The sequence below is a fragment of the Chiloscyllium punctatum genome, chromosome 45, assembly GCF_047496795.1.
Source record: "Chiloscyllium punctatum isolate Juve2018m chromosome 45, sChiPun1.3, whole genome shotgun sequence".
Classification (NCBI taxonomy): domain Eukaryota; kingdom Metazoa; phylum Chordata; class Chondrichthyes; order Orectolobiformes; family Hemiscylliidae; genus Chiloscyllium; species Chiloscyllium punctatum.
In genome coordinates, this window is record NC_092783.1 from 44,113,910 (window position 1) to 44,128,855 (window position 14,946).

At 40.2% G+C, this 14,946-nt stretch overlaps 1 protein-coding gene across 3 annotated transcripts in view; it reads left to right on the forward strand.

Annotated features, from left to right (window-relative positions):
* Positions 1-6,074, forward strand: part of plxna2 (plexin A2) — a 494,314-nt gene extending 488,240 nt beyond the window's left edge. For 2 of the 3 annotated variants that reach the window (XM_072563600.1, XM_072563601.1), the window contains exon 32: positions 908-2,098. In XM_072563600.1, coding sequence (XP_072419701.1) covers positions 908-1,003 — 96 coding nt within the window. In that variant the 3' untranslated portion in view covers positions 1,004-2,098. Of the gene's footprint in view, positions 1-907; positions 2,099-5,852 lie in introns of those variants that run through there. The other variant, XR_011955408.1, reaches the window with a different exon arrangement.
* Positions 6,075-14,946: the final 8,872 nt, after the last annotated feature.

The following is a 14,946-nucleotide window of genomic DNA, read 5'->3' on the forward strand; positions in this document are numbered from 1 at the left end:
TTCAGCAGGTCTCGCAGCATCTGTGAGAAGAAAACAGTTGGCACGCTGAGTCCAGTGACCCTTGAGCTGAACATGTTCATAAAAATACTTTTCCTGGTTATGTTGGGATTCAGGGAGTTGTAGGATGAATATGATGGGGCACTCATTCAGCCTCAGTTGGAACAAATTGAACAGGCTATTTGAGTGTTGTAGCTTGTGTATTTCTGTAAACCCAAATAACAGTATTATAAATTGAGAAATGTTGAAGCAGAGAACCTTTTTATATATCCACCCTTGAGAAATGAAAAATAGAGTTCCTGAAGTGGCTCTGAACTTCCATTGCTTTGCATTTCTCAATTCACCTGGTTCATTGTTCCACCATGCATTAATCTCAAGCAACAACATTGGATCGCATTGTTGGTCTATCAGTGAATCGAAGTGCTGTTTCTCATGTACCTCTCAGAGTACATTATTGGTCCCAGAGAACAAGCCCAAATTCTTGGAGAGACGAGCAGTACTACTTCAGGGTAGGCATTCCTGGAAGAGAGGTGACAGTGGGTTAAACACTGGATAAAAGCAAATTACTGCAGATTTTGACAAAGGGTCAAACAGCTTTGACAAAAGGTCAGTTAGACTCAAAACGTCAGCTCCTTTCTCTCCTTACAGGTGCTGCCAGACCTGCTGAGATTTTCCAGCATTTTTTCTTTTGGTTTCAGATTCCAGCATTCACAGTAATTTGCTTTTAAGCCTAAATTCTCCTTGTGTTCAACCATAACCACTCACCTTTTAAAGAAACATAGCCTCATGTGTTATTAGCAATGCTGAGCTGTCTTTTTTTGTTGTTTTATTGTACTGCTAATGTGATATCTTTTGCAAAAAATGCTGTTATGATTATGTTGCCATCTCACTTTTCTCTACCCTTTATTAGATAACTGCTGCCTTGGAACAAGATGAGCAAGCACGGAGACAGCGTCTGGCGTATAAAGTTGAGCAACTGATTGTCGCCATGTCGCTAGAGAGTTGAGAGTGAAATTGTCAAGAACTCGTGGCTGAATAGTGAACTCAATGGAGAAAGTCATAAGATAGGGAGAGTAAAGCGTGGATCTTGTGGTTAATTGCAATGTCCAAAGTTGCACAATATCAAGTGGCCAGCATGGCAATTTATTTTTGAAATGTTTTGGATACCTCTCCATTTTGTTTATCTCTGGTATGGCTGCGTTCAGAATACTACCTTTAGATGACTTGCAACCTGGGTGCGATGACCTTGAGTACAATAGTTTATGTTTACAAAGAACAAACTTTGGGAGCTACAGCTATATTTGTGGTGTGTTTACTGACAGTTTGAACAGGAGCTGATGCAAATGAACAATGCAGGCAGGTTTATGTGGCCATGAGCAAGAAAGGACACGCAAGATCAGTACCATGCTATGGAATTCTACCTTACCCGCTTGTAAGAAGTAAATTTCGATCACAGCAGCAACATGCACAATTGGATAACCAAAAGCTCATCCAGCAAAATGAAACTGGTTAGAGGCAGCAGTTGTTTCCAGTGCAAATTAGAAAGGAAGAACAGCAGACTTCACACATCAAGATGTATCTCTTGGAATCCAGAATCTTGCCTTTCTGAAATTAGTGCCATCCCTGCCTCATAATGTATTAAGGACATTAATGAACTTGACAATACTGATACAAATCATAAATGCACATATGGGTGACAAGCAGTCACCCCAAAGGTTTGTCAATTTTTTTTTAATTTTAAAATGTGTATTTCTGTTTTTGTTTTAAGAAACAAGGTTTCATCAGTGCTGCTATTTAGCCAAACTCTTCCATATTGTAACAACAGTCAGTAATAGTCAATGTGAGGTTCATACAGGGCTTTCTTCTTTATTCTAACTTGCTGAATGTAATACCGTGGCTCAGTAGGAAACTCAAAGAAATTGTACTGGAAGATCTGTCATCTTCACACGTTCCATCATCCTGTAAATCACAATCATGTCATTGAGTGATCCCTACCACAGTGCGTAATTTCACCTTTACAAGGCATTACATGTTTAATGGGTTTTCTACCAAACTGTGGTGTGAAATAAAGGAAAGGAAATTGGAGAAATTTCTCATCCTAGCTGGAGATTTGCTTTTTTTTTTCATTCTTTTCATCAAATCAAATCACCACGAGGGAGTTAACAAAGCAAAATTATTGTTCAAACTCCAGCTCAAGAGGCAACATCCCTCACCAGACATCAGTTACTTGTAAAAACCTATGTCAGTAAAATCTGAATTAGGTGGTGCTGCTAAATAAATAGGTGAAAATGAAACAGCTGTCAATCCATGTGAGCAGTGTGGTTATCTTCAGTGAGAGCATCATAGATTTATCAAGATATGGCAAATGGCTTGATAATTTCAAGTCTGTTTGAAAGTCAGCAATGTTGTTTGCTGAATATCAATATTGTTGCCATCCATGTACATACGTTGGTGGATTTGTAGCAGTAATGGTGACATTTGGAAGCTGCCACTTCAAGTAATTATGCTTTAGTTTTTAAGGTTTTGATTCTCCTCGGATGACTGGCGAGATCATGTAGGCCATCAAATACTATCAGTGTACCCATTAGTTAATTTTTGCTGTCTTCTGTCCTCCTACCTTGGTCACTTATTATCCTTATCTCACTTTATCTTTGGAAAAATGGACAGAAATGTCCTAGGCTTCTCCAACATGCTCATAGTGAGTACCACTTATTGGTCAGCCCAGCAGAAGATGCCAGTTAGGAAACAAAATGAGGAAGAACTGGCTTCCAGCTCACCTGAGATGCTTTGCTTCCCATTTATATTTGAAAGTGTAAAGTGAACACTCGCCTGCCAAATGTTCTAGCACAAACTATGTTATTTCGAGGGACGACCTAGATGGTGTGAAGCAAGCCTCCTGTGTGCTTTGCTACCAAAGATTTTATTTCAAATATTTTTAATTACAAATCTGTGCAAAATGGGTACAGTCACTTGATATCAAATGTCTACAGCAATTGTTTAAAAGTTCTTTCCAAAACAGTTTTCTTTTTCCATTTTGCGTTGAAGAAACCAAAGGTTTTAAAAGTGCATGTCCTAGTGCCACAAAGTGTATAAACGTTGTAAATATTAATCTTACCTCGGTGTGGGATGAAAAACCCAGAGCTTTTTATTGCTGTTGTGCATGGTCCTCTAGTAATACAAAGATGTGGATAGTGTTATTTGCACTTTTGTGAGAAGATGTCTATGGTGTTTTGACATGGTTCAATCTGATGTTTCTAATGCGTGGAGCAGTAACAAAACAATATGATCATCAATATCGAGGATAGATGGCACTTAATGTCTAACAATTTCATTTGAAAAATTGTACTCTTCATTTGTTCCTATCTCTGCTATTCATCATAACCCAATGTAATGCAGCACTTTGGAGGGAATATGCATCGTAAGTTAGGCTGAGAAGCTTTATAAGTCATGTCACGTTAAAAGGACACCCTCCTGTTATTCCTCTCTGTCATTCAGAATTTCACTGTGCGGTTTCGTGTTGTAAGGATGAGATACTCCCTTGAAGAATAAAGGATACTGTACCTTCATGGAATCTCTGCGCAATGGCAGAGTCCAGAGGGGGTCGTGACCAGTGCAGCTGTGAATGGAAGGGCAAAGGAGCTGACCTTTCGCGGCCTATGTGGGATCTTCTGAGTTTTTGTGCAGTCACAAGGCTTATATGGAACACTTCTCATGATCTCCCTCAATCTTCTCACATCCACTTTGAACAACTTCATACATGAGAACTTGGTCAAAACTGCATACATTTTGCCCATTTCACTTGTAACATTCCTGTTGTTGCTTTTTTAATTCTGAAACAAACAGCAGCTTGCTATCCGAAGCTTCATCGGGATTCTGTTGTGGTGTGCCGACTCACCCAAATCTGGATCTCATCCACCCCTGCAAACACCCAAGTCCTTCACACTTAGCTTCAATCCTGTTTTTTTTTTATTCTTTGACAGGATAAGACAAAAAGTAAAATGAAACTTACTGATAGAGATTCAACTGGATATCAATGGTGAGATGAAAACCCTGAAACCAATTCATGAATGCAGCTAAAATCAGGCTGCAAACTCTTGCACAATATTACACAGATTAGCAGGTGAAATAAATCAGGGTACATCGGACAAAGGTTACCACCTATGTTTGAAGGGGAATAATAATTAGAAATTATGTTTTAGAAGTGTGACCAGAAACAAACAAACATGCCGCTCCTAAATGTAAAAACAGGAATTTTTTTCTTTTGTAGTTTGTGAATATGTTGCTACTTAAATGTAGTAGAATATATATCGTCCCACAGCTGCAGAACTGGTGACTCTTCCTATTAAGTTGTGCAATTTAACTTCTTTCATGAAGAATTTTTCTCCCATCACTAGTTCTGTTCTAAAGGTGCTTCTAACGTCTGGTTTGTCGATATTTGGGTGCTGGTAGTCCTCTTAATTCTCAATACAATGGCAAATCTTCATAATGAGTGGTTTACTATGGCTTTTGGATCGCCTGTTGATTACGGGGTCACCCTACTCATAACTAATGTTCAACTTCTATTCCCTTTCCAACAATAATCATCAGACAGTGACCAAGAGTGGACCCCAAATCCATGGAAACTGGCATAATAATATACAAATGTCCTGAAGGCGTTTAGCTAATTTGGGACTGACCAGGGGTTAAATAGAGGATCTTATTTGTGTGTTTAGTTCAATAGAGCACCAGTTAGAGCATTTACCAAGTAAGGCATTGACAAAACCATTGCTGAAATCTGTAACAAAGAAAAATATACGGTTGTATCCAATAGAATGCAATAGATTGATTGGATTAAAGAAATGTTTAGACTCAGATATGCATGAAACAGGACAGCTGTATCGTTGCTTGGTTAGAAATTTGGAGCTGATAACAAGCTGTGAATGTCAAGACCTTGTCACAAATTGGATCGTATTGCATTAGCATGTTGAGTAGGTGCACTCAACTGTACATTGGTTTCTGGTTAAATTCTGGTTTAATCACAGCCCTCATTTAAGCAGTAATGGAGAAGCCGGGATACAGTAGCTTGCAATTAAAAACAATCAGTCAAGCTGCTTCTCAGCCACCACATACTGAGCAAGCATGCATTCATTATTACCATTCAATCCATTTCTTAACTGCAGTTATACTTGAATCCTTCATCACAAATTGGTGATTGACATTTCTTTTAAGTATCCAGCAGGATCTTTACAATAACATTTGTAATTCTTTAGGATGCTTTGTGCAGAAAGTTTGCTCAAGAATTCAGATTCCAAGTTTGCTGATTCAATGTGTCAGAAATTGATGTGAAATTGACATTTGGATCATTTGAAAAAGGATGGTGTAATGTTAACTGAAGTACAAGCAGAAGTATCTCAGCTACCTTACAGCTATTCACAAATGATTGGATAACAGAATACAGAAAATATTGGAACATTTTTCACAAGTATCAGAAAGAAAAACCTAAAACAAATTTAGGCAGGATAATTCCAAACAATTCTTTTCATAAGATTATCAAGGTAAAAAAGACAGTATAGTGATGTTCTCTTTGAGTGATTAAATGCTGGGTTACACGTGAAAATTTGGTGCAACACAAACTGATCTTGTGTAACTTTTTTTCTTTTTCTTAATATTAGTAGAACTAAGGCAACTTCAGAAGAGCTTTATTACCCCATACAGTGGCAAAAGATAAGCATAGTGCTATGTAAGCCTGAACCCATAGAATTTCACTGTTTCATTGATGGTTTTGTCTTTTCAGTGTTCTGTAGCATCAGTAGCTTCAGTGTATCACTCCATTTTAATCTCTGACCTCCAAATCTGACTCTCTGCCTCTCTCGCAGTGAACCTCTGGGATACTTCCAGTGAATCGGAGCAAAAAGGATAGAGTTCCTACAATGTCAGTTCAAACAAAAAAGAAAACTGAGAAAAATGCAGTCAACAATTTAAAATTAGTTCTGTTTGTTATATTGTGTACTTATTGTAAATATGAATCACTGCTATTTTGCAAGCCCGAATCACTTTGTACTGTTGTTGTAGATAAATAAAGGTAACTTGATAAAACATTACCAAATATATGATTTCATTATTTATAGAGTCATAGAGATGTACAGCATGGAAATAGACCCTTCGGTCCATGCCGACCAGATATTCCAACCCGATCTAGTCCCACCTGCCAACACCTGGCCCATATCCCTCCAAACCCTTCCTATTTATATACCCATCCAAATGCCTCTTAAATGTTGCAATTCTACCAGCCTCCACCACTTCCTCTGGCAGCTCATTCCATACCTGTACCACCCTCTGTGTGAAAAAGTTGCCCCTTAGGTATCTTTTATATCTTTCCCCTCTCACCCTAAACCTATGCCCTCTAGTTCTGGACTCCCCGACCCCAGGGAAAAGACTTTGCCTATTTACCCTATCCATGCCCCTCATAATTTTGTAAACCTCTATAAGGTCACCCCTCAGTCTCTGACACTCCTGGGAAAACAGCCCCAGCCTGTTCAGCCTCTCCCTATAGCTCAAATCCTCCAACCCTGGCAACATCCTTGTAAATCTTTTCTGAACACTTTCAAGTTTCACAACATTTAGATTCAAAGTATCAGCTTCATGCTTTAGCTAATGTGATAGTTGAGGGTGCACTTCCACTCTGACAACTGTGAAGGCCACTGGAAAATAACCTAATCCTGCAGTTTTGTGGCTCAGATTATGGAAGTTGCATTGTTATACTATGTGATACAAAGTTTTTGATTTATTAAATTATTACCATTTTTAGTAAAAGCAAGTTTTAGAATTATGAAACAACCAGCCCTCTTCAAGGTTCTGTTTTAACAATGTCCAGATTCATTTCAGAGATGTGGCATCTTGGGAGACGAGTAATAGTCACAATAACATGGTTTATGCTATTACAATACATTCAATTCCTTGGAAATGGCAACAACAGGAAGAGCTAAGTGACGACTGCATCGATCAAATAAACTGACACAGTTCAGAAATCATTAATCGTCGTATTTCTCAAATGTGAATTTTACGTAATTAGGTAATTACATCATGGTACCATTCAGCTTCAATAAATGGTGCTTTCTCAAAACTGAAGTACAATTTCTCAGTATATCCAAATATCTTTCACACTTTACCAAGGTCACTTCCATCTATTTATATTTTGCACTTAGTTTCACTTGATCAGTATGTTTTTAAGAGATGCAATGGGCCACCTGTTTATTGCTAAATGAAATTAACTGGCCAACTTTGTTAGGAGGCCGTGGAAATGAGGAGGCTGAATGATCTCAAATTATTCACATGATATTTTGAATATTTGAATCAAAACAAAATAACGATTTTTTTTGTCACTTTATTGCACTCAAACTATTTATTTGGTCTGGCTGCCTTTTGGTTTTTTTAAAAAAAAGCAGCCTCAGCAATGTTTTCAGCTCTTTCCAAATAAATCGGGAGGCAGCTGGTATAAAATCTCATACCAGCTGGGTTCAAATCTCATTACAGTGTTCGAGCAAGAAGATCCGAAGAACTGAGGAACTGCTGCACTGTCCATGTGCCATCTTTCATAGAACATAGAACAGTACAGCACAGGGCAGGCCCTTCAGCCCATGATGATGTGCTGAGCATTTATCTTAATCTAAGATCAACCTATACTACACACGCCTCAATTTAATGCAGTCTGTGTGCTTGTCCAGCAGTCACTTAAATGTCCCTAATATCTCTGAGGGCAAAAGTGAGGATTGCAGATGCTGGAGATTAGAGTCAAGATTAGAGTGGTGCTTGAAAAGCACAGCAGGTCAGGCAGCATGATGAAGCTCCTGTCTGAAACATCGATTTTCCTGCTCCTTGGATGCTGCCTGACCTGCTGTGCTTTACCAACACCACCCTAATATCTCTGACTCTACCAGCACCACTGGCAGTGCATTCCACACACCCACATACTCTGCATAAGGAACCTATCTCTGACATCTCCCCTAAATCTTCCTCCAATCACCTTAAAATTATAACCCCATGTGGCAAACCATTCGTGCCCTGGGGTACAGTTTCTGGCTATCTACTCTATCTGTGCCCCTCATTATCTCATACACCTCTATCAAGTCATCTCTCTTCCTTCTTCTCCTCAGTGTGAAAAGCCCTAGCTCACTCAACCTCCCTTCATAAGACAAGCCCTCCAATCCAGACAGCATCCTGGTAAATCTCCTCTGCATCCTCTCTAAAGTATTTACATCCTTCCTATTATGAGGCAGCCAGAACTGGACTCAATATTCCAAGTGTGGTCTAACCGGGCTTTTATAGGGCTGCAGCAAAACCTCGTGGCTCTTAAACTCAATCCCCCAGTTAATGAAAACCAAAACCCTGTTTGCCTTCTTCACCCTATCCACTTGGGTGGCAACATTGAGTGATCTATGTATATGGACCCCAAGATCCTGCTGTTCCTTCCCACTACCAAGAATCCTATCTTTAACCATGTATTCAGCATTCAAATTCGACCTTCCAAAGTGAATCACTTCTCATTTGTCCACATTGAACTCCATCTGCCACTTCTCAGCCCAGCTTGCAACCTGTCGATGATATGTAGCCTGCAACAGTCCTTGACATTATCTACAACACCACCAACCTTTGTGTCATCAGCAGACTTACTAAACCACCCTTCCACTTCTTCACCTAGTCATTTATAAAAACTGCAAAGAGTAGAGGCCCAAGAACAGACCCCTGAGGGACACCACTGGTCACCGAACTCCAGGTAGAATACTTTCCATCTATTACCACTCGCTGTCTTCTTTCAGCCAGCCAATTCTGTATCGAGACAGCCAAATTTCCTTGTATGCCATGCCATCTAACTTTCTGAATGAGCCTACTGTGGGGAACCTTATCAAATGCCTCACTGAAATCCATATGCACCACATCCACTGCTCGACCTTTGTCAACTTGTCTCCTCACATCTTCAAAGAACTCAGTAAGGCTTATGAGGCATGACCTGCCCCTCAAAGCCATGCTATATTTGAACAAACTATGTTTTTTCCAAATAGTCATAAATCCTATCTCAGAATCCTTTCCAGTACCTTGTTTACTACAGATATAAGACTGGTCTGTAATTCTCAGGGATTTCTCTATTCCCTAATCAGCTGGTACTACTCCCCTGGAGAGTGAGGATGGAAAGATCATTGCCAGAGGCACAAAAATCTCATTCCTCACTTCCTGTAGTAACCTTGAATATATCTGGTCCGGCGCTGGGGACTTATCTATCTTGATGCTTCCCAGAATTTCCAGCAAATCCACTTCCTGAATAGCAATCTGTTCAAGCCTATTAACCTGGTCTATGGTGTTCTCACTATCAACAAGGTCCCTGTCTTGAGTGAATACTGAAACAAAAAAACTCATTTAGGGCCTCCCCTACCTCTTCAGACTCCAGGCACAAGGTCCCTCCACTATCCATGATCGCTCCTACCCTCTCTCTGATCATTCTCTTATTCCTCATGTACATATAGAACGCCTTTGGGTTTTCCCTAATCCTTCCTGCCAAGGCTTTTTCATGCCCTCTCCTAGCTCTCCTCAGTCCATTTTTGGAGTTCTTTCCTAACTACCCTGTAATCTGCTAAAACTGTGCCAGATGCTTGCTTCCTCAACCTCAAGTGAGCTTCCTTCTTCTGCTCTTGTCATCCAAGGCTCCTTTACCTTACCATTCCTTGCCTGTCTGAGTGGGACAAAGGCGTCCAACACTCGCACAAGTGCTCCTTAAACAGCCTCCACAATTCTGTTGCGCCTTTCCCGTAAAACAATTGTTCCCAATTTATACTTTGCAGCTCCTGTCTAATAGCAGTATAATTTCCCTTCCCCCAATTAAATACCTTTCTCTACTATCTGTTCCTATCCCTCTCCATGGCCATGGTATAGGCTCATTCCTGATGAAGGGCTTTTGCCTGAAATGTCGATTTTTCTGTTCGTCAGATGTTGCCTGACCTGCTGTGCTTTTCCAGCACCATTCTAACCTTGACTCTGATCTCCAGCATCTGCAGTCCTCACTTTTGCCTATGGTATAGTTGAGGCAGTTGTGGTCACTATCACCAAAATATCTCCCACCGAGAGATCTGACACCTGGCCTGGCTCAATACCAAGCACCAAATCCAATATGGCCTCCCACCCCCACCCCATCCCATTCCCCCCGCCCAAGTCAGCTTATCTACATATTGAGTCAGGAATCCCCCCGGACACACCTTACAAAATCGGCTCCATCCAGACTACCTGCTCTAAGAAGGTTCCAAGCAATATTGATGAAGTCACCCATAACAACAAATTTGTTACATGTGTACCTTTCCAAGATCTGCTGTCCAATCTGTTCTTCTATCTCTCTACTGCTATTGGGGATCTATAGAAAACACCCAATAAAGTGAGTGGTCTTGTCCTATTATTGACCTCGACCCATACTGACTCAATAGACAAGCCCTCCTCAACAACCTCAATCACAGACATCCCAGACATTGGCACCTGGGAGGCAACATACCTTCTGGGAGTCCTGTTAGCAACCACAGAATCTCCTATCCGTTCCTCTAATTATTGACTCTCCTACCACTAATGCTTTTCTGTTCTTCCTTCTCTTCTGAGCCACAGAATCAGGCTCAGTGCCAGAGACCTGGCCACTATGGCTTTCCCCTGGTAGGTGGCACCCCTTCACTCCCCAACAGTATCCAAAAGGGTATACTTTTTATTGAGGGGAACAGCCACGGGATCCCTGCACTTTCTGCCGGTTCCCTTTCTGTCCTCTGACTGGAACCCATCTGCCTTTTTCCTGTACCTGAAGTGTGACTACCTACCTCTAACTCCTCTCACTTACCTCCTCAGCCTCCCAAATGATCTGAAGTTTATCCAGTTCTAGCTCCAGTTCCCTGATTCGGTTTCTGAGGAACTGAAGTTGGATACGCTTCCCACAGATGAAGTCAGTGGGGACACTAGTGGTGACCATTACTCCATTCCCCAACCCCCCCCGGCACACAGACATTCTACAGGAGGAGCATGCAACTGCCCAACATCCATTCCCAATGTTCTGAATTCCCAAAGAGACTATTGAAAAGAAAACTAATAACCTTACCGCGTCAGCGCACAGAACCTTTTTCTCTCGGTTAGAGGAGGAGGATGATTGGGAGACATTGCCTAAGTAGTGTTCCGGATAAAGCAACCGCCCAATATGTTACCTCACTTACTCAGCAGTCCTGTGTCTACTTTTGCTGAGTGTGTTCACGAGGTAAGTTACTAAATAATTAATTTATCTTCCCAGCAGCCCCTGGTCCTCACTCTCACTGCTCCCCCTGCTGCAGCAAACATGGAGCAGATGACTTAACAAACCAAGGCCTCATCTGTCCTTTCAGGAGGGTGAAGATGATTATAGTTCCTGCTTCTAAAGTGCATTTGAGATAACAGGTGGCCATTGAAAATGCATACTTTTCTGGGATCCACATTAATATTTATCCCTTGATTAACCTCACTGCAACCGATCCTCTAGTAATTATCACATTGCTATTTATAAGAGTTTGTAGTGTGCAAATCAGCTACTGTGACTTTTGCATTTCAACAGTGACTAAAAAAAGTTTCCCTGGCTAGAATGTAGTTTGGGACATCTGGTGGTTACGAAAAGCACTATTTCAAAACAAGTCTTTCTTTTATCATCCCTGAAAGTGAAGAAATGAAGCTTTGAATTATAAATAGAAATAGAATGGAGTTGTGAAGTAAGAAAAATAGTGTCATTGTTGTAAAATCCCACTGTTTCACTAACATCCTGTTTGCAAAGAAATCTGCCATCCTTACCTGGTCTGGCCTACATGTGACACCAGACCCACAGCAATGTGGTTAGCTCTTAAATGCCCTCTGGTAATTAGGGATGGGCAACATAGGTTGGGTTAGATAGCCATGCCTAGATCTCATGAATGAATAAAACAAAAATCTTTTGCAAGCTCAGTTCAGGTAAGACATAACTAGGAAAAGCACTTTTAATGAATTCTAATGTGAACACATAATAAAGATTTCTTGTACAAAAACAAAAGAAAGGATGTACTGATATTGAAGGCAGTTCAAAAGTAATTCACTAGGCCACATCCTAAGATGAAGAGAGTGACTTATCAAGAATGGCTGAACAGGTTGGCATCTTATTCATGGGAGTTTAGAAGATTGAGGGGTGATCTTTTTGAAACATAAAAGATTCTGAGGGTCTTGACAGGGCAGATGTTGAGATGATGTTACAAGTGCGGAAATCTTAAACCAACAGAAAAGTTTACAGAATAAGGTGACACTTTAAAACTGAGAGCCAAAGGAATTTCTTCTTTTCGAGAGTAGTGAACGTCTGGAATCCTCAACCCCAGAGAATTGTGGCAAATAGATCATTGAAAATATTTAAAGAGGAGATAGGTAGATTTTTGAAATATCATTGAGCAGAGAGTTATAAGGACTCAACATGAAAGAGGAGTTGAGGCCTTGGGCAGATCAACCATGATCATCTTGAATGGCAGGGCAAGCTTGTGTGGTCGAATAGCCTAATTCTGTTCCTATTTCTTGTGTTCTAACAGCATTATAAGTACACTGACACCAAATGGACTTTCAAGAAAGCAGGAAATTTAGGCTGAGCAAAAAATGCCAGTCCAGCCAGTGAAGCCCACATCCCCTAAATTAAAAAAAACACTTAGTCAAAGTAAGATATAAACTTTTACAGAAATGATCGGAGAACACCTTTTATTGTATAACTTTAAAAAAATTCCAAGACAGATTTTGCTGCAACAGAATTTAACATAAATTGCTGTTAGTGAGAATTGACCTTGAATATTTAGATTTTTCTACTTTTTTGCATCGTTGTTTGCTGAAAATGTGATTGAGAGGAGGAGGATTTTGAATCTGTGAGTACAGGGCAAGCAATTGCATATCTCCATAGCTAACCATTTGAAGACCTCAACACTTTGCAGTGCAAAGACTTCTGTCAAAGTATTTACTTGAACAATGGTTAAGAAATGACAGTTCCAAAGAAAATATAAATCAATCACCTTCCTTTTATTTTATTGGAGAGTTAGGTTGTGAAATTGTCGTCTTCTGATCTGCAACTCCTTCGAACAAAAGTGACCTTCCTTTTTATTCTTTTCAATATCCTTTCATATTGGATCATTTATCCTGATTTGTCATTCAGATGTAGATTTTTCCTCTGTGGTTGGTATCCTGAGGGTTTTCTGTGACCTAAAGTTAGTAATTAACTTGTAAATATTTCTGTAGCCATTGTGATTAATTTAAAACCAGTCCTCAAAACTGCTTTAAGGTTTTTGTACACCACTAATGGCCATTTTTGTTTATCTTCAATTGTTTTGTGGCTCATCAAGGTGCATATGGATCTTCACTATTCGAGTACTGTCCTTTCTTTGTGTTTTAATATAGCTCTAGCATTTTTGGCATTTTATGTTCTGGCAAGTTCCATTTCATTTTAGATCTGGCATATCGAATCTCTCTCTTCACCACAGTTTAGTACAGTTCAAATTAATCGAGGGGTCCTCTTTCTTTGAAAGATCATTGTTCTGGCAAGAATGTTTAGCATGAGTGTTTGGTTGTTGACCTTTTTGCGATAGCTTGTCAACCATGGAGCACTCACCTTTCCAGAGTAGGTTCGAAGAGAAACCTGTAGATTAATAATAAAGATAACAAATCCTGGGGATCACAGCGGTCAGGCAGCATCCATGGAGAGAGAGCAAGCTAACGTTCTGAGTCTAGATGACTCTTCAGCTCTGATGCAGAGTCATTTAGACTTGGAATGTTAGCTTCCTCTCTCTCCCTGGAAGCTTCCTGATCCACTGTGATCTCCTGCAATTGTTGATTTCAGTACAGATTCCAGCATCTGCATTAATTTGCTCATATATAGAGTTATAAGATGATCTATACATTCGGTAAATACCTTTGTGTTCTTGCACACTGAGTTGGTCTCAGGAGAGTTGTTGAAAAACTGTTTTGTCATCTGCGCAGTTTGGCTTTTAAAGGCCTCAATATTGATACCTCGTCACTGCAAATTTTTCTTGGTAGTTTTCTGTGTAGTAAAGCCTTAAGTCTATACTCATCCAAGACTGGTATGTTGACCAATTTTTACATCTTTATTGATTAACTTTTGTTTTAAACTAAAGCCATAGATATGTTAATTAAGAGACATTAAATTTAAATTCTTCATATGGGTAGGGTGTCTAATTAGTCACCTTGGTAACTAAAACAGTATTTTTTACTTCGTATTGTGACCTATGACGTTATGGGACAGTTGTCATTTAGTGAATCCTCGGGGTTGTGGGTTTGTGATAGCTCCAACAAAAGCATTTTCTCCCCATTGCCCACAACTGGCACTATATTCATTTACTGTCTGTTGACAAATCGTGTTTTGAAAGATTGGGAGTTGAGTTTTTGACTCTAGTAACGACGGCACTCTTTAGTAGATCTACTTTTATGCTGTATTGTGAAACCTCCTGAAAATATTTCATAGTTTAGGTGCTCACTTAAAACAGAGATGAGGAGTCACGTTTTATTCTCGGAGGGCTGAGAGTCTTTGGAATTCCCCTCTTCAAAAGGCAGAGGGTGCTGAGCCTTGAAATAAATCTAAAGGAAGAGGCAGAGAGATTCTTGATTACTAAGGGGATGAAAGATTATTGCTGACATGCAGGAATGTAGAGTTGTGGTTAAAATCAGATCAGCCATGATCTTATCTAATGGCAGAGCAGGCTCAAAGGACCAAATGACCTGCCCTTGTTCCATAGTAGACGGGCAGGAGGCTGGAAGAACACAGCAAGGCAGACAGGATCAGGATGCTGGAAAAACACAGCAAGCCAGGCAGCATCAGGAGGCTGGGAGAACACAGCAAGCCAGGCAGCTTCAGGAGGCTGGGAGAACACAGCAAGCCAGGTAGCAGCAGGAGGGTGGGAGAACACAGCAAGCCAGGCA